This window comes from Panthera leo, chromosome D3 (genome assembly GCF_018350215.1).
Source record: "Panthera leo isolate Ple1 chromosome D3, P.leo_Ple1_pat1.1, whole genome shotgun sequence".
Classification (NCBI taxonomy): Eukaryota; Metazoa; Chordata; class Mammalia; order Carnivora; family Felidae; genus Panthera; species Panthera leo.
Window position 1 is genome coordinate 7,246,821 of NC_056690.1, and position 26,347 is coordinate 7,273,167.

At 49.3% G+C, this 26,347-nt stretch overlaps 2 protein-coding genes across 9 annotated transcripts; one reads left to right on the forward strand and one right to left on the reverse strand.

Annotated features, from left to right (window-relative positions):
- Window positions 1–11: 11 nt before the first annotated feature.
- Window positions 12–18,419, reverse strand: LRRC43 (leucine rich repeat containing 43). 8 transcript variants are annotated; one of them, XM_042910963.1, is made up of 13 exons: window positions 17,886–18,103; window positions 17,349–17,563; window positions 16,749–17,009; window positions 15,634–15,744; window positions 13,429–13,568; window positions 11,069–11,307; window positions 10,255–10,442; window positions 9,394–9,632; window positions 7,373–7,514; window positions 7,087–7,242; window positions 6,793–6,978; window positions 6,430–6,463; window positions 12–165 (listed from the first exon to the last, which is right to left on the reverse strand). In XM_042910963.1, the coding sequence occupies exons 2-13, from the start codon at window positions 17,457–17,459 to the stop codon at window positions 38–40; spliced, it is 1,935 nt and encodes a 644-aa protein (XP_042766897.1). In that variant the 5' UTR covers window positions 17,460–17,563; window positions 17,886–18,103; the 3' UTR covers window positions 12–37. The 8 variants fall into 8 exon arrangements, with proteins under 8 accessions (XP_042766897.1, XP_042766898.1, XP_042766902.1 ...); XM_042910964.1 differs by lacking the exons at window positions 17,349–17,563; window positions 17,886–18,103 and adding an exon at window positions 18,315–18,419; XM_042910968.1 differs by lacking the exons at window positions 17,349–17,563; window positions 17,886–18,103 and adding an exon at window positions 18,315–18,369 and having other exon boundaries at window positions 16,749–16,773.
- Window positions 18,420–23,316: 4,897 nt separating this feature from the next.
- Window positions 23,317–25,362, forward strand: IL31 (interleukin 31). The gene is made up of 3 exons (XM_042910382.1): window positions 23,317–23,332; window positions 23,504–23,652; window positions 25,048–25,362. The coding sequence occupies exons 1-3, from the start codon at window positions 23,317–23,319 to the stop codon at window positions 25,360–25,362; spliced, it is 480 nt and encodes a 159-aa protein (XP_042766316.1).
- The last annotated feature ends 985 nt before the right edge of the window (window positions 25,363–26,347 follow it).

The following is a 26,347-nucleotide window of genomic DNA, read 5'->3' on the forward strand; positions in this document are numbered from 1 at the left end:
GAGCTGCGGTGGTCAGAACGGCCTTTAATCCCGCGCCCTACAGGGCGAACTCCCGGAGCGCCTCCTCGGCCGTGCGGCACTGGTTCAGCTGGATCTGCACCTCCACGGTCAAGGGCTGGGGCTGGTAGTCGCCGTCGTACACTGCAGCCGCAGGCTTGGTCTTTTCTGAGGAGATAAAAACGCGGGTCTGTGAGTCCGAGGGGCGTGCGGGCTGCTTCTCGGCCGTCCTGGACGGGCTCGTTCCGCGTCCCCGAAACGCAGAGCTGCCCTCCGAGCCAGGGGGAGCGCGGCTTCGTTGTCAGCGTAGTAAGGAACACACTTGTCACCCCTCATCAGATCGTTTAACCAGGCTCAGCTGCTGGAGCTGCGAGATGAACTAGCCACGTGTCTGGGAACACCGTTTTCTCTTGAAAGAACACCGACAAACCATGGTTATTCGGACGCGGATATTTGGTAGATGTTTGCTAAAAAGCAAACGAAGGAAGCCTGGCATTGCGGGGAAAACAACAGAAAGCATTTTGATACATTTATGACATTTGAGCTTTCGAGTAGAAATTAGAATTTTGGAACATCGCATCTGCCACCGTGAACTTAACCGTTTCCCAACACTCCAAGACTTTTCCAATCATATGCGTGCTGATGAAGAGTATGATTTTTGGATAATGTATAATGAAACGTGTCAACGGTTGGAAGATCTGCATAACTCTGTGGACCAGTATTTCACAAATAACCAATGTCTGACGTCACAGATTGTGCAGGGGCAAGATAGCCCTTCAAAATGCAATGTGAAAAAAAAAAGCAATGTAGACTAATGGATTTTAAGGTAACTATATGCAAAAACGATAGATTCAGTATTCACACCGTAACAGGCTTTAAAAAACTAGTTGTCAAATTTTGACATAATATCTAAGATATCAGTTATTTGAAAGCCTATGAAAATAGCCCCTTCTTTTCCAGTTTCGTGCCCATGTGAGACTGGATTTTCTTCATACACTACAATCACAGCAACACATCACAAGAGATTAGGGGCTGCAGGAGCAGCTATTCAAATGCAACTATCCTCAATTAAGCCAGACAATAAAGAAATTTGCAAAAGAGTAAAAGAAAATTAAGACCATCTTAACCCCGTAGCTTGATTATAAATCATGCCCATTGTCCATATTTGTATGGGCCCTGAAGTCTGGCAGTGTACATCCTTTGTTCTTTTTCTTTAAAAAAAATTTTTTTTCAATGTTTATTTTTGAGAGACAGAGCACAAGCGGGCAAGAGCAGAGTGAGGGAGACACAGAATCCAAAGCAGGCTCCTGGCTCCCAGCTGTCAGCACAGAGCCCTATGCAGGGCTGGAACCTACAGACTGTGAGATCACCACCTGAGCCCGGAGTCTAACGCTAACCAACTGAGCCACCCAGGTGTCCCTCTTTGTTCTTTTTCAAAGCTGTTTTGGCTATTCTACATCCTTTGAATTTCCATATTAATTTTAGAATCAGCTTGCTGATTTCTACCAAAAAAAAAAAAAATCCCCCCAGAATTACGATTGCTATCAGGTTGAATCATAGATCAATCTGAGGAAAACCAACATCTTAACAATCCTGAATCTCCCTATCCATGTACATATTTATCCACTTAAGTCTTTGATTTCTCTCAGCAACATTTTGTAGTTTTCAGTGTATAGAACTTCCACATCCTTAGTCAGATTTATCCCTATTTCATATTTTTCAATGGCATTGTAAATGGTATTTTTAAATTTCAGTATCTAATTGTTTATTGCTAGTATATGGAAATACAATTAATTTTTGAATACTGATCCTGTATCATGCAACCCTGTTAAACTCACTTAATAGTTTTAGAAGCTTTTCTAATTATAGGTATGCAGTGCTATAGATTTCTCTATAAATACTGTTTTACTTATATTCTATTAATTTTGATATTTTATCTTTTCATTTTCATTCTGTTCAAAGTATTTTCTAATTTCCTTTTTGATTTCTTCTTTGACTGATAGGTTATTTAGAAGTGCGTTATTTAGGGGCGCCTGGATGGCTCAGTTGGTTGAGCGTCTGATTTCTGTGCTGACAGCTCAGAGCTTGGAGACTACTTCAAATTCTGTGTCTGTCTTTCCCCCTCTCTCTTTCTCTGCCCCTCCCCCACTCGCACTCTGTCTCTCAAAAAAATAAACATTTAAAAAAGATTTTTAAAAAGTGTGTAATTTAGTTTCAAACAATTGAGAGATCTTACATACTTCTTTTACTGATTTCTAATTTAATTCCCCTGTAGTCATAGAGGATAGGATACTTTGTATGTCTTGAATTGTTTTAAACTTATTGAGACTTTATTAATAGCCCAGATTATGGAATATCTCAGTTCTGTGTGCACTTACAGAAGGTGTATTCTCATGTTGTTCGGTGGGGTACTCTACAGATGTCAGTTACGTCAAGTTGATTGGCAGTGTGATTCAGGTCTCCTACATCCTTAATGATTTTCTATTTGTTCTATCAATTACTTAGGGAGGTGTATTGAAATCTCTGAATATAATTTTGGATTTGTCTATTGCTCCTTGTAGTTCTATCAGTTTTTGTTTCATATATTTTCAAGCTCAATTATTAGCTGCATACTTAGGATTGTTACATCCTCCTGACTCCTTTATTATTACAAAATAACCCTCTTTACCCCTGGTAATAGTCTTTCTCTGAAGCCCATTATGTCTGATATTAATAGTTGCTCCTGTTTTTTTATTAGTGTTAGCAAGAATATCTTTCTCCATCCTTTTAATATTTTTGTATCTTTATATTTAAAGTGGGTTTCGGGTAGGTAGCGTATGGTTGCATCTTTTTTATCCAATTTGATCATCTCTGCCTTTTAATTGGGTGTTTAGACCATTTACATTTAATGCGATTATTGATATGATTACATTTAAGTCTACCATCTTATTTGTTTTCTATTAACTCACATGTCCTCTGTTTCTTTTTGTTTCATTCTTTAAGAATAACTATCTTTATGATCCCTCATTTTACTCCTTTGTTGGCTTCAAGTGATATTATACCACTTCACATAGAAATAGGAACCTTACAATGATACACTTCCATTTCTTTCCTTACTCCCACTTCTAGCCTTTTTGCTATTATTGTACATTCTATTGGTTATATATATATATATATATATATATATATATATATATATATAATTTTTCATTAAACAATTAACTATAAACATACTTAAATAATAAGAAAGGAGTCTATATTTACTTACAATTACCATTTTCAATGCTCTCGATTTCTTTGTACAGATCCAGATCCATCTAGTATTTTCTTCTCCTTAAAGAACTACTTTTAACTTTTCTTGTAGTATATGTATGCTGGTGATGCATTCTTTCAGCATTTGTCTAGAAAAGTGTTCACTTCGCCTTTGTTTTTGGAAGATAGTTTTGTTGGGTAAAAAATTTTAAGTTGATGTTTTTCTTTGAGACTTCCTCCACTGTCTTCTATTTGACATTTTCCTGATGACAAATCTGATGTCATCTTTATCTTTGTTCTTCTGTACATAATGTGTCTTTATCACCAACTTTTAGCAGTTTTATTATTATCTAGCTTGGTTTTGTTTTCTTCATGCTTCTTGTGTTTAGAGTTCACTTAACTTTTTGGATTGGTATATTGATATTTTCCATCTAATTTGGAGGAAGTGTTTCAGCAGTTATTTCTTTAGATAGTCTTTCTGCCCTCCTCACTCTCCTTTGGGGACTCCAACTACATGGACATCAGTTCCTCTGAATTTGTCTGAAAATTCACTGATGCTCTATTCATTTTTTTCCAACCATTTTTCTGTTTAATTGTGGATAGTTTCTACTGCTTCCAGTTTACTAATCTTTTTTTTTTTTCTGAATTGTCTAATATGCCACTAGTCCCACTGAATGTATTTTTAATGTAACATGGTAGTGTTCATCTCTAAAAGTTTAGTTTATCTTCCATATTGCTACATACCACCACCAATCTTTCCTTTAGCTTCTTAGATATATGGAATATAATTATAACTTCTTTAATGTCCTTGTCTACTAATTCTAACATATGTCATTTCTGAGTCAATTATGAACAATAAATTCTCATTATATATTAAATTTTCTTGCTCTTTCTTTTAATGCCTGGTAGTTTTTCTATTGGATGGAAGACATAAATTTTACCTTGGGTACTATTTTTGTGTTCCTTTCAATATCTTTGAGTTTTGCTTTAGTACATGTTTAAATTTGATCGTTCAAGTCTTGCTGTCCCTTCCTGCTCAAAATTTGTAGTGTTCCCCAGGGCACTGTGCTCAATCCTCTTCTCTGTCAACATAAGCGCACGTACTTTCATGACTTTAAATACCACCTATAAGCTGATTCATTCATTCATTCAATGTCAATGGCCTACTATGCTGGAGGCTGGGGACTGTCTGACTTTAAAGAATGCAGGCATAGCCCCCACTCTCTTGTAGTTTCAGCGTAGTGGACAAGATAAAAGGGAAACCAGGACACAGATTCATATCTCTATAGTTAGCATGGCGCTGAGTACCAAGGATGAAAACAGGATACCCTGAAGAAAACAAGGAAGCCCACACTAATCCAGGGATCAACTCCCCTGGAGAAGGCAACTGAGGCTGAGATCTGGCAAAACAAGTAGCTGAGTACAAAGAGTGGCAAGTGCAAATGGAGTACTCTAGGCAGAACTCTTGGGGGGGGGGGGGAAGTGCTTATAGAACACGGACATTCGGATTTTGTGATGAGCCAGCAGGAAGTCATGGAAGAATTTCCAGCAGTAGAGTGACACAACCAGATCTGCAAACAAAATCGTCCCGCTGCTGTGGGGGTGCCGACAGACCGGCCACAGAGTGGGAGGAAGGAGGTGCAGCAAGGTGGCAATTGTGATTGTCTAGCGTGGTGGCAAAGGACATGGAGAGCGCCCCGGGTGACAATGGGCAGGTGAGGGAAAGGCTTCTTCAGCTTCACGGGCCCTGGGCCCGAGTCTCTCCTGTCCACCCCCGGCCCCACGGTAACTCTCACACCTGTCTTCTCCACACCATCTCTGCTGCCCATTTCCAAGTCAGGAAATGACTTAGCACTTCTTGCCTTTTACAGGGTTTGGTTTTGTTTTGTTTTTAGGTGAATTTTTTTTCATTGAGATAAAATTCTCCTAATATTCAACATTTTAACTATTTTTAAATGTACGCTTCTTCTGTCGCTTTTAGTCTATTCACAATGTTGCAGAATCATCACCATTATCTAATTCCAGAACATCTCATCCCCCCAATTGGAAACCCAGTACCCATTAGCGGTCACTCCCCACCCCCAACCCCCAACCCCCACAACCACTGATCTATTTTCTGTCTCTATGGATTCACCTGTTCTGGGCGTTTCACACAAGTGGAATTATACAGTACATGGCCTTTGGCATCTGGCTTCTTTCACTCTGCATCCCGTTTTCAAGGTTCCTCCACGTTGTGCACAGGTGGCGCTTCATTCTTTTTTGCTGGGTGATCCGATGCACGGATACCCGTGTCCTCTTCAGGCACTCCTCCGCGGATGGACACTGGGCTGTTTCCGCTTTTTAGCTGTTGGGACTAGTGCTGCTCTGACCTCATCTTACACCTCCTTGCACCTCGCAGTAGCCTCCCAGCTGGTCCCCTGCCTCCTAGCGCTCCTTCCAAGCCAGCCGGTTCTTTCTAAAACTCAAATCTAAAGCTTACCTATTTCAGACACTTCAGTGACTGCCCCTTGCTCATAGAGCAAGCCCAGGGTCCTCGTTGGGCAAAGAGGGCCGGACGACTGCTGAGCCAGAAGGACTCTGGGCCAGTCCCAACTTCAGTCCCCTATCCCACCTCATCCTGGCTCCTACCCCAGATTGCCTCTCCTGCCCTTCACATAACCCACAGCAGGCTGCTCTTTTCTCAGAGATGCAAGAAAGATGTAGGGTTTGGTCCTCAGAGCGGGCATGGCCTTCCCACTGGCCAGAAGATACAGTTCTCCATTCTTCCATTTCTTTGGTCCCAAATCAGGCTGATCCTTCCCCAGGTCCTGCTACAGTCTGAATGTTTGTGTCTCTGCAAAATTCACGTTGAAATTCTAACCCCCAAAGTGACGGCATTAGGAGACGGGGCCTTGGGAGCTCCTGAGGGTAGAGCCTCAGGAATGGGATTAGCGTCCTTACAAAGGAAGCTCCAGGGAGCTCGCTCACCCTTTCTACCATGTGAAGACATGGCAAGAAGGTGCTGGCTAAGACCCAGGAAGAGGGCCCTCACCTAACGATGCTGGCACCTGGGTCTTAGAGTTTGCAGTCTCCACGACTGCAGGAAAGAAATGTGTGCTGTCTATAAGCCTCCTGGGCTGTGGTGTTCTGTTATAGCAACCTGAATAGACTGAGGTCCTCAATAAACACTCCCTGCTCTCAGTTGCCACCGTTAATTCTTACCTTTTTTAGCTCTCTTGTTCTTGTTCTTTGAATCCTGAGAGGAAGAACCACAACAAGAGATGCTTACTGGACTTGGTGGGCACCGGGGAAGGGGTGCTGTCCTATAGGAAGGCAGGGCAGCTCTAACCTGGCTCCCCACACCTGAGAAGGCTGCCCGAGGAGCCAGTAACCCAGAGGGCTGGGAGCTGGGCACCGCCGCATGGCCTAGGGAGAGGCCTTCCTCCTCCCCAGGCGTCCCAGGGCCCTGCCAGCACGGGGGCTTCTGGAGGAGGTCGGGAGGCTCAGAGATGCCCCCCCCCCCATAACCCTTCCCTGCCCAGCACTGGTTTCATGGGGAGGGGTGTGACAGAGGCCCTACTGTACCCTGAGGGACGTCAGCCTGTCAGTTTCCAAAGTGCGGATCACCCCAAAGTTGCACACTTCGGACACAAGTGGCTCCCCCGCCAGCAGGGGCTCCAGGACCACCAAGCCACTGCCCAGCACCCGCAGGATGGGCGGGTCCTGGCGGAGCTCCTTAGGAAGCTCTTTCTTCTTGGATCCCTTCTGTTCCTGTGGAGAGAGGTCAGGAGAGTGGACGGGGCCCAGCAGGGACAGTGCCCAGAGTGCCCACAGCCACCACCACCACCACCTCGGGGCACCTGGCAGCCCAGCCAGTACCTTTGCCACCTCTTTCTCCCTTTTCCCTGCCATGTCCTTCCCGTCTTTTCCCTTCTTGTCTTTCTCCTTCTTCCCTTTCTTGTCCTTCTCCCCTTTTCCTTTCTTGGCAGGCAACGGGACGTCAACAGGAGGCAGCACCGCAGGCCAAGAGAGAATCTAGGGGACGGCGAGGCGGCCACGAGTGAACACAGGCCAGCCTGGGGCTGGCTGGGATCTTGACGACAAGGGAGCGGGGCCCCATGACAGAAGACCGGGAGACAGGAAAAGGGGGATCCCGGCCACCCACCTTCTCCTCCACGATGGTCACGGTGGTTCCCGCCAGCAGGAAAGCCTTGAGTGGCACCAGGTCCTTGAGTGTGTGCTGCATCTCGTAGCTGCAGGGGATGACATCAGTCCAGGGCTTGCGGACAGTGCTGAAGAGAACGGTCCTTGGGGAGGGGGATGAAGACAGGGGTCCCATCACCCGGGAGGCTGTGGCCGGGGACCAGGACCAGGCCTTTGAGAAGATGTGCACACACGTGCACAGCGGGAGATGAGGCCAGACACAAAGGATTACTGCCCGATGCATTTAGATCAAGGTCAAAGAGAGGCAAACTAGTTAATGGTGTTAGTTGAGTTGACCGTGACCCTTGGGGAGGAGGCAGGGGCCTAAGGAGTCTTCTGAGGTCCTGGTATGTTGTTACTTGTCAAGGGCAGTGGCTACCTGGGTGTCCTCATCATTTGGCTGTAAAGTGGATATTTCTCTATGTGTGTGTTACACCTCAATCGTTTTTTTTTAATGGTAGAACAGATCTGTATGTCCACAGCCACATGGAAAATCAGCAAATTTCAAATTGATATACAGAAGTCTATTTTTTTAAAACAAAAAAGATATGAGTATATATGTTTATATATATGACTGTATAAGAAAAAAATAGGGAACTACGTGCACAAAACTATTAAGAATAACTCATTCTGGGGGCACCTGGGTGGCTCAGTGGGTTGAGTGTCCAACTTTTGATTTTGGCTCAGGTCATGATCCCAGGGTCGTGGGATCGAGCCCCACATTGGGCTCCATGTTGAGTGTGGAGCCCGCCTAAGAGTCTCTTTCTCTCTCTGTCTCCCTCTGTCCCTCTCCTGCTCTCTCTGTCTCTCAAATAATAATAAAGAGTAATTCACTCCGGGGCCTGGCTGGCTCAGTCAGTAAGGCCTGTGACTCTTGATCTTGGGTTCCTGAGTTCAAGCCCCATGATGGGCATAGAGCCTACTTAAAAAAAGAAAAAAAAAAAAAGAGTAATTCATTCTATAGGATAGGTTAGATGGATGCAGAAGAAGAAACTTATTTTCTCATGTACATATTTTTTTAATTTACATATTTTTAAAGCAGAATTATTTGCGGCTCTTTTTTATGTTTTAAAAACTCAACACCACCAAGAACCACAAAGTCGTCGGCTGTGGTTGACTGAGGAGCCTGGCACGGGGGGTGGCTGGTTGTCCCCCACCTTCTCTCTGGCAGCGGGGATGGCCGCTTGCCTGGTTCTGTCACCTGAGGGAACACAGCACAAGTGGATGGGCCACTGCAGCTTTTCCACATTCTCCACAAACCTTATCATTTACCCTCAGTTGAATTTTGTAAAAAATAAACCCAGGGGCGTCTGGGTGGCTCATTCGGTTAAGCGTCTCACTCTTGATCTCAGCTCAGGTCTTAGTTCAAGCCCATGTTGGCATAATAATAATAGTAATTATTATTATTATTATTATTATTAAATAAACCCAAATCAGGCTCAATGTTTTGAAATTAGTTACAAAAATCAGTTAATAGAGCTTCAATACCTAATGAGAAGTGACCCTAAAAATTCTTCATCGAAAGGTTCTTCATCAGATAAGACAACACCTGCGGGGGCTGTGAGGCCAGAGGGGCCTTAGGAGGGTAAGGAAGAGCCTGCCGCTCAGGCTGCAAGATCCACACCAGGGGTCGGACGCCAGGATACGTTCCACGTATCAAGAAGTTAAACTGAAAAGATTCTCAACTCTGAGGGCTAAAACGGAAAGTGCTGTCCTCTCGGGTGACTAAGAAATGCCCGCGTGCGCGACACCTGGCGGCGGGACTCCTGGCGGCGGAAAGGCGATGCAGCCCTGCCGGGCGGAGGGAAGGAAGCGCGGGGGGTGGGGCTCGGAGTGCCGGACACCGACGCGGCGGCACCCGCACAGCCGGGAGCGCAGCCTCGGGCCGTCCCGCGCGGCCCGGGGGCGGGGGGCAGGGTGGGGGGGGGTCCCCTGCTGTTGGACGAGGAAGGGGCTCCCGCAGGGCAGGGTCTCCGTCCTTACCCTGGGGAGGGGCAGAGCCGGGGGTCTCTTCGCGGCCGCAGCTTGGCCAGCTCTTCCGCGGAGTCGGCCACCCCGGGCAAGGGCGCCGACCCGCCCGACACGAGCGAATCCTCGCGCTCTTCCGACTGGGCGGACAGCCCGGACTCCGCAGAGTCCTCGTGCTCTTCGAAGACCTCTTCGGGAACGTCCTCCGGAATGTCCTCCGACAGCTGTTCGGCGCTGGGCGAGGGCATGACGATCTGCGTGAGAGACCACACCCCCGCCCGGCCGCGGTGTTCAGGGTTCTCAGGGCGCGCAGCGCGCGTGTGCGTGAACGGGTGTCCGCATGAACAGGTGTCCGCGCCACGGTGAACTTGCGGAGCCAGCGAACACACAGACTGGGGCAGGAAGGTTTTTTTAATGCCCCTTCTCAGAGAACTGCCTTAGGGGTAAGAAGAGTAACAATTTCTGCAGAAGCTGGGGTGTCCTCCGTTGCTCCTGGCCGAATGACACCCTGAGGTCTGCTTCCGAAGGGAAGGGTGATGCAGTTGGGGAGAAGTATGCCCGGGGAGCAACCAACCTGGTTGTAAACGCTGTTTCCTTGTGAGGCCGTTGGCTCATATTCAAGGGCAAAGGAAGGAGGTGAAAGAAAGGAGGAGGTTCGAGAAAGGGGCTGAACGAGCCTCTTCCCTTCTCGGAGGAGGGTGTGAATCAGAAAGCTCCCTGTGAAGGGGTTTCCTGGGCCCCAAGAAGCTGAGAAGCTGTTCGGCCTGCGCAGGACACCCTGCGGACCCCAGTGCAGCCCAGCCCTCCCTCCCCCCCCCCACCCCCCCACCCCCAGTTCCGGGGGGGAAGGGGGGCAAGAGCCCCCGGATCACACACCTCCGCCAGGACACCACCATATTCACTTTCTTCTCCTTCTTCCTCTTCTACAAAATCGTAGGTCACATAATAGCTGTAAGTGATAAAAGGGCCTTGGGGCCCTGGTTCCGGGTCTAAGACAGAGGTGTCCTGAACCCCCTTGACATTTCCAATGGTCACCACGAGCTGTGCCTGATGTGCCAAGAGGTCTGCAAGGGAGAATGGGTAGGAGTGAGGGGGACGGCCGGGGAGCCGGATTCTTGCCTTCTCTCCACTCAGTGGGGAGCCTCAGAGTTTGCAGACTTGGGTTCAAATCCCAGTTCGGCCAAGTTCCAACAGCGGTTTGGGGGTAAGTCCCTTTTTGCTAAGACACCCCCCTTAAGCCTTGTTTTCTGGGTCTGTATAATGGGAACGGTAGTAGCTGCTTTACAGGATGGTTACAGATGAAGAGTACATGTTATCTTAGCACGAGCCTGGCTCACAGTAGGAGCCTGGCTCACAGTAGGCGTAGCTATTATCACCATCTTGACCTTGAGCAACCTCTGATGCAGCTTGTGGCATGGGCCACAAGGGGGTGATCTCAAACCGCCACAAAAGTAAAGAAGTTGATTTAAAGAATGTTTCCTGTTTGCCTCCTTACTGCTTCTGTCCCCAAATCCCAATCACAGGAATCAAAAGTCTGGGACAGAACTCGGACCGAGAAGGTGAGCTACGCCTGATTAGGGTGTGGGTCAACTGGGGAGCTGCAGGGACAGGCCACTAGTTCGATGGTGGCAGCAGAGGCTCGAGGTGTCAGATGCCGGCCCCTCCCCACTGGGCACATCAGCTCCCTCACCCCCACTGCGGCCGAGCCCCCGGAACTGATGCTTCTCGCTGGGAGACACGGTGATGTCGTCCAGCACGCAGAGCTGGGACAGGCTGTCGATGGTGAAGCCTCGGTAGTAGGGCAGCAGGGCCAGCGGGTTCCCCTGAAGCACCAGCAGCCTCAGGCGGCAGAGGGTGCCGAGGCTGGCCACCATGCCCTGCAGGTCCGTCAGGTCGTTGAAGCTCAGGTCCAGAGAGACGAGGTTGGGCCTAGAAGGGAAGCAGGACCATCCGGGGGTCCAGAGGCAGGGTGAGCGAAGGGATGGGGACGTGTGCCCGGCCTGCCCTGCTCAACACCCGCCGGCACCCCGCATCCAGAACAGACAGAAGGCCTGTGCTGAGGGCAGGTTAGGAATTTCCGCCCACCCTCGACTCCCAAGTCAGGCGCCCTTGACTCAAGTTAGCCACCCTGTTGGGAAGCGCTTCTTGGTTCTACTGCCCCCCCCCCCCCCCCCGACACTGCCATCCTCGCTGCGACACAGAGATGGCCCTCGTCACATCCCGCCTCCACTGACTTCCATTTACACCGGTCTTTTCTTCTTGGTCCCCCCCACAGATCCTGACACAGTGCTGTGCCACTAGAAGGTTCTCAACAAAGACGGACAGACTGGCAAGGAAGACGCATGGAAGCCTCATGGGGAGGGGCGGTGAGTAGGGGTAAGAGAGGGAGGTGGATATGGGGATCTGGGATGAGGGTGCCTGAAACTTGAGGGGGTTAGAAGCTGGAGGATGCCCTCCAAAGCCCGGCTGGCTCATGGTCACAGGAAGCCACGTGATTCCTTTCTCGGGGCACACGAGTGACAAACATGCCAGTGAGGACAAAGGAGGCACCCTGCATGCCAGTCTGGAGAAGAGGGCCGCACAGGGGGCAGGGGTGGTTCCCCGATGCGCACACTAGAAAGCAAACTGGTTTCAGCTCTGAGAGCAGCCGCGAGAGAAGCGCGAGGGGCGCCTCATCAGCACTTTGCTGTACCCCGGGCCTCCAGCTGGCCGAGCTCAGCCACGTCCCCCCCCCCTTCTGCTCTCCTTTGGCAGCCTGTCCCGCCCGTGATGTTGGCTAGCCAGTCAACGGGAAATACCCGAGAACATTTCATGGGGACCAGCACACAGACCGTATCCTGTGTCAGCCTTCTTCAAGAAGACTGAGAACACATCAGCAAAATCGGTCCACGAAAAGGGAGCCCTCCGTTTAATTTCAAAGGTTTCACATACCTGTTTTTATGAAAGCCACACTTGGCATTAAGCAGGTTACCTATGTTTAGAATAAGTATGTTTTCCAAATTAAAAAAATCAGAACACCCGGTACCCTGTCCACGGTCTGAAATCAGCCATCACAGAAGTCTAACATGTACGCCTCCCTCCCGGCAGCCGCCGTCACTGGAAGAAAGAGGTGCAGAAGCACACGCGGCCAAGACTGTGTAGAGAGAGCTTGGCAAGAGTGGGAGAGAGAGGAGGAAGAAGGAAACTATGGCCAGAGTCGGGCACGTTCCAAGAGCACGTACAGTTGGGCCACCTGAGATCGTTCTCCAGGTTACCTAGAAAAGCAGGGAAGTGATGCTGGCCTACGTCCTCTGCCCCTTCCGGGCTGTGAACCTAAGCCCATGGCTGCCCAGGACGCTGAAACCCTGGGAATCCTCACAGCACACCCCGAAAGCTTCCTCTGACGGCCTTTCACAGGTCGCCTCGGGTCCCCGCAGAGTCCTCAGACCCAGGGTCTTGTCTCCCACCGCTCACTCCCCAAGGAGACAAGTCACGGCAGGAGTGGTCTGTAGGGCAGCTGGGGGCGATTTTGCACGGCACGCACTGGGCACTATCTACAAACACTTTGGTGGTTACAACTGGGGCAGGGGTGCTACTGGCATCTAGTGGGTGGAGGCCAGGGGTGCCGCTCAACTTCCTGTGTGCGCAAGACAGCCCCACCACCGACAGGTTCCCACTCCAGTGCTGGCAGTGCCCAAGTCAAGAAACCCTGCTCTAAAAGCATCATAGCAAAAGGTTTGCTTTTGCTTCCTGCTATTTGTAATCCTTCCCTGGGCTTCGGTGGAAATGTTTGCTTATTTAGAGAAATAAATCCTAGGACTGGAGCTGGCAGCCAACCAGCAGTTATTATAGAAAAGAGCAAAGTTAAAAAAGAAAATAAAAGAGCAAAGCTAAAAAGGGAAGGGAAGGAAAGGGAAGGGAAGGGAAGACAAGAAAAAAAAAAAAAAAGAAAGAAAAGAGAGCAAAGCAGAGTCCATCAAGGTACCAGGGTGCAATCATCCAAACCTAACACTAAGCCCTTCTCTCTCTCTCTTTCTCTCTCTCTCTCTCTGTCTGGGACTCTGGAGTTACCAGTGGTTGGAGGTGACATAGAGACTTTCCAGGGGGCCCAGAAGCTTGTTGTGACCCAACCCCAAGTGCTGGAGTCGCGGGGGCGGGGCAGCGCACAGACACTCCATGCTGCGGATCTCGTTGCCATAGAGCTCCAGCACCTGAGAGAGGCAGAAAGAATGGTGCCTGTGAGCCCCAGTCCCTCCATCCTTCCTTCCCTTCTCCCTCCCTCCCGCTGTCCCTCCTCCTCCCTCCCTCCTCCCTGAGAAACGGGGAGGACCGCGAAGCATTCAAGCCAGGCCACCCGGTGTCCATCCGGACTCACTTTAAAATAGGGGAAAAAAGGGGCACCTGGTGGCTGGGTCCGTTGAGCGTCCGACTTCAGCTCAGGTCATGATCTCACGGTTACTGAGTTCCAGCCCCGCGTGGGGCTCTGTGCTGACCGCTCAGAGCCTGGAGCCTGCTTTGGATTCTGTGTCTCCCTCTCTCTCTGCCCCTCCCCGTCTTGTGCGGTCTCTCTCAAAAATAAATGAACATTAATTTTTGTTTAATATGGAATAATATTTCTATAGCAGGTGTTGGAAACTTCCTTTTCCTTTTGTGAAGAAAACTTTAAAATTTGGCACGGGACGGGGGGTAACACAGCATTTTGGCAATTGCTCAACCCACAGCAACCTGTCACTGGGAAAGCTAAAGGGCCCCTGGCTGGAGTAAGGGATGGACTTGAGGAGAACGGAGCATTCTTGCACTTCTGCTCCAAGGTCTCACCTGGGTTCTTCCGAAGCCTGGCACTGAGCCATATTTCTGAGTCCCTTTTGCCACTACATCTACTAATTTCCACATTTAATTTAAAATGGAGAGCACTTGGGGGAACCTGGGTGGCTCAGTCAGCTAAGCATCCAACTCGGTTTCAGCTCAGGCCATGATCTCACAGTTTGTGAGTTCAAGCCCCGCATCGGGCTCTGCACTGACAGCACAGAGCCCACTTGGGATCCTGTTTCCCTCTCTCTCTGCCCCTCCCCTGCTCATTCTCTATCTCAAAATAAATAAAAATAAAAACTTAAGCCTGGAATAGCTTTTATTTATTTATTTATTTATTTATTTATTTATTTATTTAGAGAGCATGATCTGTGCATGACCTCGGGAGGGGCAGAGAGAGAGGGAGAGACAATCTCGAGCAGGCTCCACGCTTAGCGCACAGCCTGATGGGGGGCTTGATCTCATGACCGTGAGATCATGACCTGAGACAAAATCAAGAGTTGGACGTTTAACTGACTGAGCCATTCTGGTGCTCCTGGTTTCTTTTTAAATGATTATTTTTATGGTGGCAAAATCATGTTACCTATTTTTCTTTTTTTTTTATTTTTTTATTTTAGAGACTGTGCACATGAGCAGGGGAGGGGGTGGGGGGAGGGATAGAGAGAGAGGGAGAGAATCTTCAGCAGGCTCCAAGTTCAGCATGGAGCCCAACACGGGGCTAGATCCCTCAACCCTGGGATCATGACCTGAGCTGAGATCAAGAGTCAGGAGGCTCAAACGACTGAGCCACCCAGGCGCCCCCATTTTACCTACTTTTAAGTGTACAATTCAGTGGCATTAAGTTCACCCACATTGTAGTGCAGCTGTCACTGCTACCTACTTCTGAAATTTTTCATCACCCCAGACAGACTGTATCCCATTAAGCAACAACTCCACATCGCCCTCACCCCTGCCCCAGTAACCTCTAATCTACTCCCTGTCTCTGTGGAATTGCCTCTTCTAGATATTTCACGCAAGCGGAATCAGCTAACATGTGACCTCTCGTGTCGGGACTCTTGTTCTCAGCGTCACGTGTTCAAGGTTCGTCCATGTCCCAGCACGAATCGTTCCTGTTTATGACTGAAGAATATCCCACCACGTGGAGGGACCACATTTTGTTTGCCCTTTCTCGGCTGCTGGACATCTGGGTTGTCTCCACCTTTCAGCTGTCGTGAGGAGTGCTGCCGTGAACACGGGCCAGCAAGAATCTCAGTCCCTGCCTTCACTTCTCTGGGGCGTACACCCAGACACGGAACGGCAGGGTCCTATGGAGATTCTACTTTTTCGGAACCTGGCCTCCCTCTCCAAAGCCTGGGGCCGGTCCTTGGCATCCAGCCACACTGGCCAAACCTTCTGTGGGGAGGGCAGGGGCAGGGCCTCTGGGCAGAGCCAACTCGAAGACCCTAAATGGAGTCTGAGCTCTTTTACCTTGAGAGTTGGGGGCAGGTTGACAGCCTCGATCTCCTGGATTTGATTAGCACTCAGTACCAACTCTTCAAGATTTAGAAATTTCAGGAGGTCTTTATCCACCAAGCTCACCTGGAAGGGAAGGAAAGGAAGTTGAGCGCTCTTGCGGGTGAGGCAGCTTTGGAGCAGAAACAGGGTCCACGGGAGGCCACCGACAGGAGGCCACTTGCCTCCTGAGGGAGTCACCTCGAACACACCAACCCCTTTCGTCTCCCCTACCGACCCTCTTACAGCCTCTCCTGCACATTCCACCAGGATCCCAGCGCTCCGCCTCCGCAGTGACCTCTCAGCCCCCGCCTCACTCCCCCGAGGCGCTGTACAGCTACCAGCCCAGTGTCCCGTGTCCCCAGTTGGGACTGTGTGCTCCCAAGGGCAGGGATCCCATGTTCTGTGCTGTCTACCCCTGAGGCCTTAAGGAATCACGAGTTTACACACCGCAGGATCAGACCGGAAGTTCAGAGGCCTATCTGTGAACCTTCAGTTCTCTGTGGCCTCAAACACATCAGGGCCCTTCCTGGCGACTGTGCCAGTGTGCCCAGGATCGAGGCGTTCCCAGGACACTTTCAGCGCTGATGCCCGAAAGTCCCAGGAAAACTGACAGGAGTTGTTCCCGCCCCTCCCACCTGGTACTGTGTAGATCCACAGTTTCTCTGGGAAAGGGGAAGCCAATGTAGGGAGGCTGAGTTTGCAGATTGGGGCTCTGTTATCGGTAGAGGCAAAGAAGGCTTCTCAGTAACGGAAATTAATACAGTACCATGCCAACCCTCCCCAACCCCGGGACCTCACAGTTTAAATTAAGTAAAACCGACACAGACACTTCAAAGGTCTCTCCGAGGACCCAGGAGCCCCAAGTCAGAAGTCGGCTGTAGAAAACACACCTGGATTCCCCGGTGGGGGGGGGGGGGGGAGGAAGAAGACACGGAACAAAGGAGCAGCTGGCCCTGGCAGGTGGAGGCGCTGGTGAAGTTAATTAGGCCCGAGCTACCTCCGCATCCTTCCTTCTACTCACCACCTAGGTCTCACCACTAAGCTCTTTAAGGGGCATGGCCTCCTTGACATCAACTTCTGGCACTCACCTGCTTGTCCACCACTCGTAGGGACCTGAAGTAGGAGTAGAAGAAGGTGTCCTTGAGCATCAGGGGATTCTGGATGGCCAGTTCTCTCAGAAAACGGTCCTCTGCACTGGAGCCCTCCAGCAGAGCCCAGGGGGAGTGGGGGCTGCGGACCAGGCCCAACAGGGCCTCCACCGTCTCCTCCCCGGGGCTCACGGCCTCCTCGTCTCTGGGGATCAGCTCCCTCCATGTTCGCCAAGTTCGAGGAAGAAAACGTGACTTATTCTGCAGCGGTGGAGGTGGAGAAGTTCGCTACTCGTGACTCAGCCCTCTCAAGGATTCGAGACTCCCCCAAAAGAGTAGATGGTAAGATAGGACCGTCAGGGATCAAGAGTTTAGAAGTTTAAGCAGTGAGTAATCAATACCTCCGACTGATCATCAGCCATGGATAGAACTACAAAGAACTGCATTCCTGCCTTTAGGAATTTACTCGAGCTGGGAACCCTGAAGAAGCAGGTGAAAGCAACCTAACAGTTAAGAAGGATTTATGTACTAAAAGCTAGAGGCGCAAAAGGCAATCTGGGGGATGTATTAACCAAGGAATGGCTTTCGAGGAAGAAGTACCGTGGCTGAAAAGGTGAATTCAGAATTTAGAGGCCACAGCGGACGGGGAAAGGTCGGGTCCCAGAGCTGACTTTCTCCCAGCCCTTCCCCCAGGAGAACTCCTGGAGACATCGGTGAAACCCAACAGCGCCTTGCACAGTAGACACTCAACAGTGTTTGTTGAGGAGACAAACAAATCCATTAGTTCCTTGATCGGTGCCTTGGTTTTCTCCTCTCTGAAAATGGGCACACAGACCTCCCCTTAGCCCCTACCAGTGTGGCGGGCCTCAGCTTCCCAGCAAGCAGGAGGGGAACATTCCAGACCCTCAAGATATTCCAGGGCACATCCTGGGGGCTGCAGGTTCCCAATGGCCTGCTCCTCATCCCCACCAGGAGCACTAGCTGATGGGGGTGGGGTGCGGGCAGAGACGCACCCGCTCCGGCCCGCAAGAGCCACGACTTGCACCCCAGGGAGAAGCTTTAGAAGGGAAGTGTTTCCGGCCTCAGAGACAAGGAGCCAGGAGAGGAGGGAGGGAGCCGCTTCTCCCCCAGACCCACCGGCCTCTGGAGGCAGCAGAACCGGGCCTGCTCAGGACCACGCCTTCTGCGCCCTGGGGCACCTGAGGGTTGAGAAGCTCTGGGCCCAGGCAAAAACTTTCCACCTCAAAGGGAGCCTGGTGTTTCTAACGGAGAAGCCCTACCCACCCCCCCCTCCGGTCAGCCCGCCGGGCTCAGGTCTAGGCGGGGTCCCGCCCTCCTCTGCGGGTCAGGCCCGCGGGGTGGGGGAGGGTGGGCGGGGGGGAGCTCTCCCATCGGCCCCTGCGGCGTCCCAGCCCCCACCCCAGCTCAGGACGCTCCCTAAACGCCCAGATCCAAACCTCCCCTCAGGCTTCTCCGGATCCGCCAAAGCCTGTGCCGGCGGCCCGGGCCCCTCGGCGCCGCAGATCCCCGCGTCCCTCCCCCGGCCGCCCCCGCCGGCGCCCGCACCCAGCTGCCGGTGCCGCACGGGAAGTCGCGAAGACACAACTGCCTCAGGTGCTCCCGGACCGCGGCGCTCACGGTCCCGCCGGGCGTCTCCATGCCCGCGCGGCCGCCTCGCCTGGCCGGTTGCTAGGCAACCGCCGGGACACGCGTGCGCGCTCACCGGGGCCGGGCGCGCGATCCTCCCGGCGGGGGCGCGCGGCACGCAGGCGCTCCAGGTGAACCCAAGACCAGCCGGGGTCTGCGGACTCTTCCCTGCCGGCCGGGAAACCGAGACCCTGACTCAGGCGGGGACGACCTGGGTTTTTGATTCTGACCCTTTTGCGCCCGCAGCTGCGAAATGGGACAATAGTACACTTCCCACCACCACCAGGGGCCATAACTGCTGTAGCTCCTAGCAGGCGCTTCCCACCTGAGAAAAGTGCTGATTATCGTTCCCATGTGACAGATCTAGGAAAGAGAAACGAGCCCAAGGTCAAACAGTCTCAAGATAAACCAGTGGATTCCAATGTGGATCGCTTTAACCCCTGAGTCCGGGGTTTTAAATCACTGTCTACATATATAACCGTTTTAGCACCAAGACCCCGTTATAGACGGAAGCAAGCTTGCACATCATCTCTCCATCCTAAGTATCCAGCATCTAGCCTACTGCTACCCAAACAGTAAGGGCTCCCGGGCACACGTTTGAGAAACAAATGGGATGATTTGGTTCCTATAATTTGGAAGTGCAACATCTTTACTGAGCTATAATTTACGAACCCCCAAATCCACCTGTTTAAAGTGTGCAACTTTGCGTGATTTTTAGTATAGTCCCAATGCAACGATATTCATAGTGCAACTATCACTGTTATCTAATTTTCAACTTTTTTCTCACCCCAAAAGGAAACCCCGTACCCACTAGGCAGTCAATCCCCATTCCCCCTTCGGTCCATCCCCTAGCAACCACTAATAGGCTTCTGTCTCTATGGATTTGCTTCTCCTAAATATTTCATATTAAATGGAATCATACAATATTTGCCATTTTGTGTCTGGCTTCTTTGGCTCAGCATCATGTTTTCAAGGTTCACCCATGTTGTAGCAGGTGTCCGTGCCTTATTCCTTTCTATAGCTGAATAATATTGCATTGCATGAATGGACTACATTTTGCGTATCCATTCACCCACTGAGGGACATTTGTTTTCACTTTTTAGCTCTTATGAAAAATTCTGAAACGTTCCTGTACATGTTTTTATGGCAACATATGTTTTCATTCCTCTTGGGTGGATACCTAGGAATGAAATTGCTGAATCATATGGTCACTGTATGTTTAACAGTTTGAGGAAACTGTTTTACACAGAAGCTCTGCTATGTCACCTCCCATCAGCAATATATGAAGATTCCGGTTTTTTAATATCTTCACTAACACCTATTATTTTACTGCTTTGTTTTGTTTTTATAATAGACATCTTAGTTGATGTGATGTATCTCGTTGTGGTTTTTATGCATGTCCCTAATGCCTGGCTAATGATACGGAGCATCTTTTCATGTGCTTTTTGGCCATTTGTGTATCTTCTTTGGAGAAATGTCTTTCAAATACTTTAGTCATTTAAAACGATTTTTTGTCTTTTTATTGTTGATTTTTAAAAGTTTTTTTTTAATATATTCTGGATATTAGCCCCTTGTTTTACATACAATTTCCAAATATTTTCTCCCATTCCATGGTTGTCTTTTCAATTTCTTGATAGTGTCCTTTGATCCACAAAAGTCTTTCATTTCAGTGAAGTGTCATTTATCTATTTTTTCTTATGTTGCTTGTGCTTTTGGCGTAATTTTAAAGAAACTATTGCCTAATCCTAATAAAATTGAGTTTGAGTGTTCTTTATATATTTTGTCAGATTTGTGGTTTGCAAATCTATTTCTCCCAGTCTAGACTTGTCTTTTCTAAACAGTGTCTTTAGAAGACCAAACATTTTTAATTTTGACGAAGTCCAATTTATTGATGGGATCCTTCCGAAAACACCCACTGTGGTAGACATCTTTCATCCTTTTTGACTGTGTGTCAAACACCTTTATCAGAACACCTTTACTATTATTATTATTAGAGAGAGAGAGAGTATGTACAAGTGGGGGAGGGGTGAAGGGGAGAGAGAGAGAGAGAGAGAATCTTAATCCACACTCAGTGTGGAGCCTGGCTTGGGGCTAGATCTCACCATGATGAGATTATGACCTGACCCGAAATCAAGAGTCAGATGCTCAACCAACTGAGCCACCCAGGCACCCACACCTTTACTTTTATTAGAAAAATTCTCCAAAACTGGGCTATAAGACAAAATAAGAGCCACATGTCCTTTTAAAGAATAAGATAAATATCCATGAGTGATATAAGCAAATCAGAAAGATGAATTGGGGATGACTCCTGGGATTTTTAAAAAACAAAATTTTTTTTTATTTGACGTTTATTTATTTTTGAGACATAGAGAGACAGAGCATGAATGGGGGAGGGTCAGAGAGAGAGGGAGACACAGAATCTGAAACAGGCTCCAGGCTCCGAGCTGTCAGCACAGAGCCCAACGCGGGGCTCGAACTCACGGACTGTGAGATCATGACCTGAGCCGAAGTCGGTCGCCCAACCAACTGAGCCACCCAGGCGCCCTGACTCCTGGGATTTTAATGAGGCAACTAGGTGGTTGATCTGCAGTGAGGGAAAAGAAGTCTCTAGAGGAGTAATCAAGAGTCCCGTCTCAAATGAGTTAAGTTCAAGATGCCCATTGACATCTATCCCATGTCAAGTCAGCAGCTGGATAGGAGTCGAGAGCACAGGGACGAGATCAGCTCTGGGTGGCCCATAGAGCCCAATGCACAACAGAAGAAACAGTTGGGAACCCTCATCCGCCCCAAGTCCCCCTCCAGCCCCTGCTGTCTCTTTCCTCCTCTGATCCAGTCTTCTGGACAGACTGGTCGGAGGGCCCTTTTACCTCACTTCCCAAACTGCCACAGTATGGCTCCTGCCCTAACAACTTATTCAAACTCCCCAAGCAAAGTTCCCAGTGACCTTATGTTGCCACACCTAGTGAATCCCTTCAGTCTTTATCTTATTTGACCTCTCCATGGCTTATGATGGTGCTAATTGTATCCTCCTCCTTGAAAACCACTTTTCATCTTGGTCCATGGCGTGTTTTCCTAGTACATTTCTCTCCCTCCCAAGAGTGTCTTCTCAGTGTTGTAGACTGAGTGTCATCTCCCTCTCCCTCTTCTGTTAATAGACGTGGACCCCTGGACTCCACACTTACCTTACATGTCTCTTGTTGGTCATCTCTTGTAGGCTTACAGAATTCTCAATTACAACGTACAGATGGCACCCAAAGATGGCCCAATATACAGACATGGCACCCATGACTCCAGTTCCTTCCTTCAAGCTCCAAATCCGAATGTCCAAAGGCTCACTGTCCATCTTTACCTGAGAGTTCCACGACACTTCCAACTCACCGTGTCAAAACTGAATTCTTCACTCACCTGAGCCCTGTGATCCCCTCTGCTTGCAGCACCACAATCTGTCCAGTTACCCAAACCACCAACCCAGAAGCAGTTCTCAACTCCTCCTTCTCCACTATCCCCATGTCCACTCAACCACCATCTCCTGAGAACTTTGCCTCCTACAAATTTCTCCACTCTATCCACACCCATTCGTCTCCACAATTACTATTACCTTGACTCACATGCTTGGTTTTGGACATATCGAGGGCAGGACATTCCACCGGAGATGCCCATTAGGCAACCGAACATTTAGTTCTGGAGTTTGAAAGAGAGAGACATTAAGGTTTGAGGAACATGGATCGACGATGGGGCCCTCGGAGACATGCCCATTAAGAGATCAAGAAGGAAGATGATTTGGCCTAAGAAGGCATGGTCAGAGGGCCGCAAGGTATCAGGATCATATTATTATAGAGTAAAGAGGAAAAAGAGGTTTTCAAGAAAGAGGAAGTGGTTGGCATTACAGCGTGTCATGGAGGGGTCAAGTAAAATGAAGGCTGAGAGGAAGCCAGTAAGGTTGGCAACAAGAGGCCGCTGAAGACTACATTGGTCCTCAGTTGCTGCCATAACAAATGCCATAAAGCCAGCAATATAAATCTATGAAGTTACTTCCTCGTCACTTAGAGTATCTCACCTACCACTCTCTCCTTCTCCCATCACCTTGTTTTATTTTTATAGTTCTTATTACCTTACACTTTCTTGTTTGATAATGTGTCTACTGTCTGCCCGTTGCCCATCAGAACACCAGCTATCAGGGCAGGGACCTTGTTTAACTTCTTTGCCACCATTCCTAAGACCCTAGAAGAGTCTATTATTCAAAATATGAGTAAGCACCTTCGACAAATAACTCTGGAGCACAGACTCTGGTTCTAGGCCTTGTCGTTGCAAACACACAGTTGAGAATCCAATGATGTTCAAGGCCAAGCAGAACGGAGATGAGGCCTTTGACTCACCATATTCACTGTGGTTATCGGGGCCATCCCCGCACACTGGCATGGGCATACTTCAGAAATTTCCAAAGGTAATACATTTTGAGAAACCTCATGCCAGCCTGACGCCTACGCATACTCACTGTGACCCTCCCCAGAAATTCCCTGTGGGGCACTGACCCTCAGCTCCTGTAAATCATCTGTTCCTGGGGAGTTAGGCCTGTCAAATCTGGGCTTCAAAATTTCTTCTAGTCAAATCGACAAGCTTTTTCCCAGAAGAAATGGCAAAGATGTGTGTGCTTTCCTGTGTGTGTCTGTACTGAGTCAGGCATCTGCCCACCTTGAGGGTAACCTCAGCATTTCCTTCCAGTCCCGCTTTCACCCAGCCTCGTGGGGCAGAATATTGAAAGTGTTTTCTGGAGAAAAGCTGAGCAATGATTTTGCCATGGGCGGGACGTTGATCGCTCTTTTCCCTCACAACTGGCCCTTTATATATCTCCCAGAGGCCATGGCGAGCACATCTAGCTCTAGAAGCTGTTGCCGGAGCAGGCCCTGTGTGCTCTCTCGCCATGCTCTCCCATGCAGGTACTACTGTGCCCTGATGCCTGTTTCATGAGCGTGGTCTTGTCCCGTTGGATAGAGAAGACTCTGGAGGGGCTTGGCCAGTGGTTGCTCAACAACGGCTTCGGTGGTTGCAACTGGGGTGGGCAGGGGGCGTCTGGCCACGTGGCCCACAGCATCATTTTTTTTCTCCAGGACCCGCCAGGTTTGCCCTGTTTCTGCTCTGCTGCATGGAAACCTTGCTGCCCTCCCATATGGCACCCACCCATCGACTACAACCAAGTGACGTCCGAAAAATAATCTTGGAATTACGGCCCATGTCTAAGGGACTTTTGCAAGACTACGTAAGTGCCCTTACAGATTTCTTCTCCAGGCCATTTCTTTAAAATGCCTTCCGTTTGCCCCTAGAAGAGGCCTACTATTTTTAGCCCCCAAGCTAGGGCTGCGGATACACCAGGAAGAGATGGGAACAACTAGACAGGATACAATGGAATTTTCATGAGGGTTGGAGGCAGAGATTAGCCCAGACAGTCTGAAGTTCAATGACTTCTCACATACTATAGGATCTGCTTTAGTAGGTCTGTTCATTCTTAACATATCTAGTTCGCGGTAATGTTACGTGGATTTTCCTGCCTGTAGCACAACCCTAGGGACGGGCCATCTTGCCTGACCATTTAGTTGCCTGCAAAGGTCAACCTCAGCTGTAAATGATGTCTCAGTGAATTCAGGATATTAAAATCCTCTTGTGGGCACAGAGAGTCTCTCTTACCGCAGAGAAGGGCAGTGAACAAATTGGGGGTCTGTTTGCATGCTACTTTATTGTTTAATTAGGACCCAGTCTGCTTCTGCCAGAGGCTCTGCTGACTCCGACCCCATTGGGAGGAAAGTATGAGGTTGAATAAATGTAAATACTCTTCCATTTTCCCAGAGTTGTCTTCAAGATAGAACCTCTTGGGCAGCTTTGATTAAACGAACAAATAAAACCCAAAACCTGGAAACAACTCACAAAATTGGCCTAGCCCTTCCCTTCCACCCCCTGACATTTAAACCTTAGCCTTGGCTTTAACGGGCACAGAAACAGAGGTTGTTACAGCCAAGGTGACTCTGCAGTTCAGGCTGGTGAGATGCCGTTAGCATTTCAGTTGAACCCCAAATCTCTTAGTCCTTGGGAAGAGGGACAGGAGAGGGTGTGGTCTGGAGTCAGAGGGTGTGGTCAGTATGTTTGGAAAAACTCTCCCTGGCATCTTGGAGGCCTTTCCAGACGTGCACACATCCCCCTGATGAGCTGGGGATACACTGGCTTTAATACAGAGTCACAAAGAGCAAGAAGCAGGAAGGAAACCCAGATGCTTTCCTATTCCCCTTCTCTGAACCCCAGAGCAGCTAAGAGAAGATTCCTGGGGAGGTGTGTGGAGGCCTTGGTCGCATGGAGCAGGGGAGGCAGTATGGAGCAGTGGTTATCGGTAGAGGCCTCAGAATTGCTGCCCACATGGGTTAGAATCCCGGGTCCGCCCCTTGATCTTGGGCCAGCTCTGCGAACCAACTGACCTTTAGTTTCTTCTGGGAAAGGCAATAGTGGTGACCACAGCCTCACACGGTGGTGGCACCGATTACATGGGATGGCAAGGGGGACGTGCCCACCCAGCCCATCACAGAGGGAGCGTTCGGACGTACGCACTTTGACTTCTAGCCGTTACTGCGGATGTAATGTTCACCCATGTCTCCTCCCCGTCCCACAGCTGAAGAAGGAGATGGGGTTGCCAGAATCTAACCATTCCTCGCTACCGTGTCTCAGCTCTGACTCCCAACTGCCGTACATCAATGGCTCCGCCATCCTGCCTTATTTCAGGGCGATCAGACCATTGTCAGATAAGAATACTATCGATAAAATCATAGAACAGCTGGACAAACTCAAATTTCAACGTGAACCAGAAGCAGAGGTTTCTATGCCTGCAGACAACTTTGAACGTAAAAACTTCATCTTGGCCGTTTTACAACAGTTCTCAGCGTGCCTGGAGCATGTGCTTCAATCATTGAATTCTGGACCCCAGTAGGCCATTCAAGGCCATCTGGCTGAACCTATTCCTTTTGGAATGGTGGAAATGTCTGAAGCCTTGAGAAAACGTAACTGGCAGGCTAAGGGTGACTGCTCTGCTGTAAATTATTCCAATGAATAATTTCAGTGAGTCCCCAGATGGGCTAGTCCCGGGAGGACTGAGGTAGAAATGTGTGAGTTAACTTGAAGAGATGTCAGGTTATGACGTTGTTCTCTGTCTTGGCATTTATAGAATGTTTTTCCTCAGCAGACTTAAATCTTATCTTCATTATGCCTTTGCGAAGGCAGAAGGCGATACCTGTGTTAATTTATTGGTTTTTATTGTATTGAGAGTGTTAGTGCTCTTCAGGAACTATTTAATAAATTATATTGAGTTTTTCTCATGATCTGCTTTGGATTTTGTGAGGGGGTTAAAATCAGTGGCTGGGAATCCAGGCTGGGTGGTGTTGTGGCTGAGGGAGCGTGGGGCATGCTGTGGAAACAGATACCATTTCTCCCCATGGGACAGGCTCAGTAGCAAATAAGAGTAATTCTAGCAGCGACAACCATTTATTGAGGATTTTCTTTATGCCAGGCCATGTAAGTACCGTTACTGTCCTCTTTTTTTTTTTTAATTTTTTTTTAACGTTTTATTTATTTTTGAGACAGAGAGAGCATGAACGGGGCAGGGGCAGAGAGAGAGGGAGACACAGAATCAGAAGCAGGCTCCAGGCTCCGAGCCATTAGCCCAGAGCCCGACGCGGGGCTCGAACTCACGGACCGCGAGATCGTGACCTGAGCTGAAGTCGGACGCCTAACCGACTGAGCCACCCAGGCGCCCCACTGTCCTCTTTTTATAGGTGGGGGAAACTGAGGCAAGGAGTCATTTAGTGACTTGCCCAAGGCCACACTAGCTGTTAAGTGGCCACACTAGCTGTTAAGGCAGACTCACACTTACCCTTCACCACTTTGCCCAACCTTTGTCCCTCTCTGGGCAGTGACTG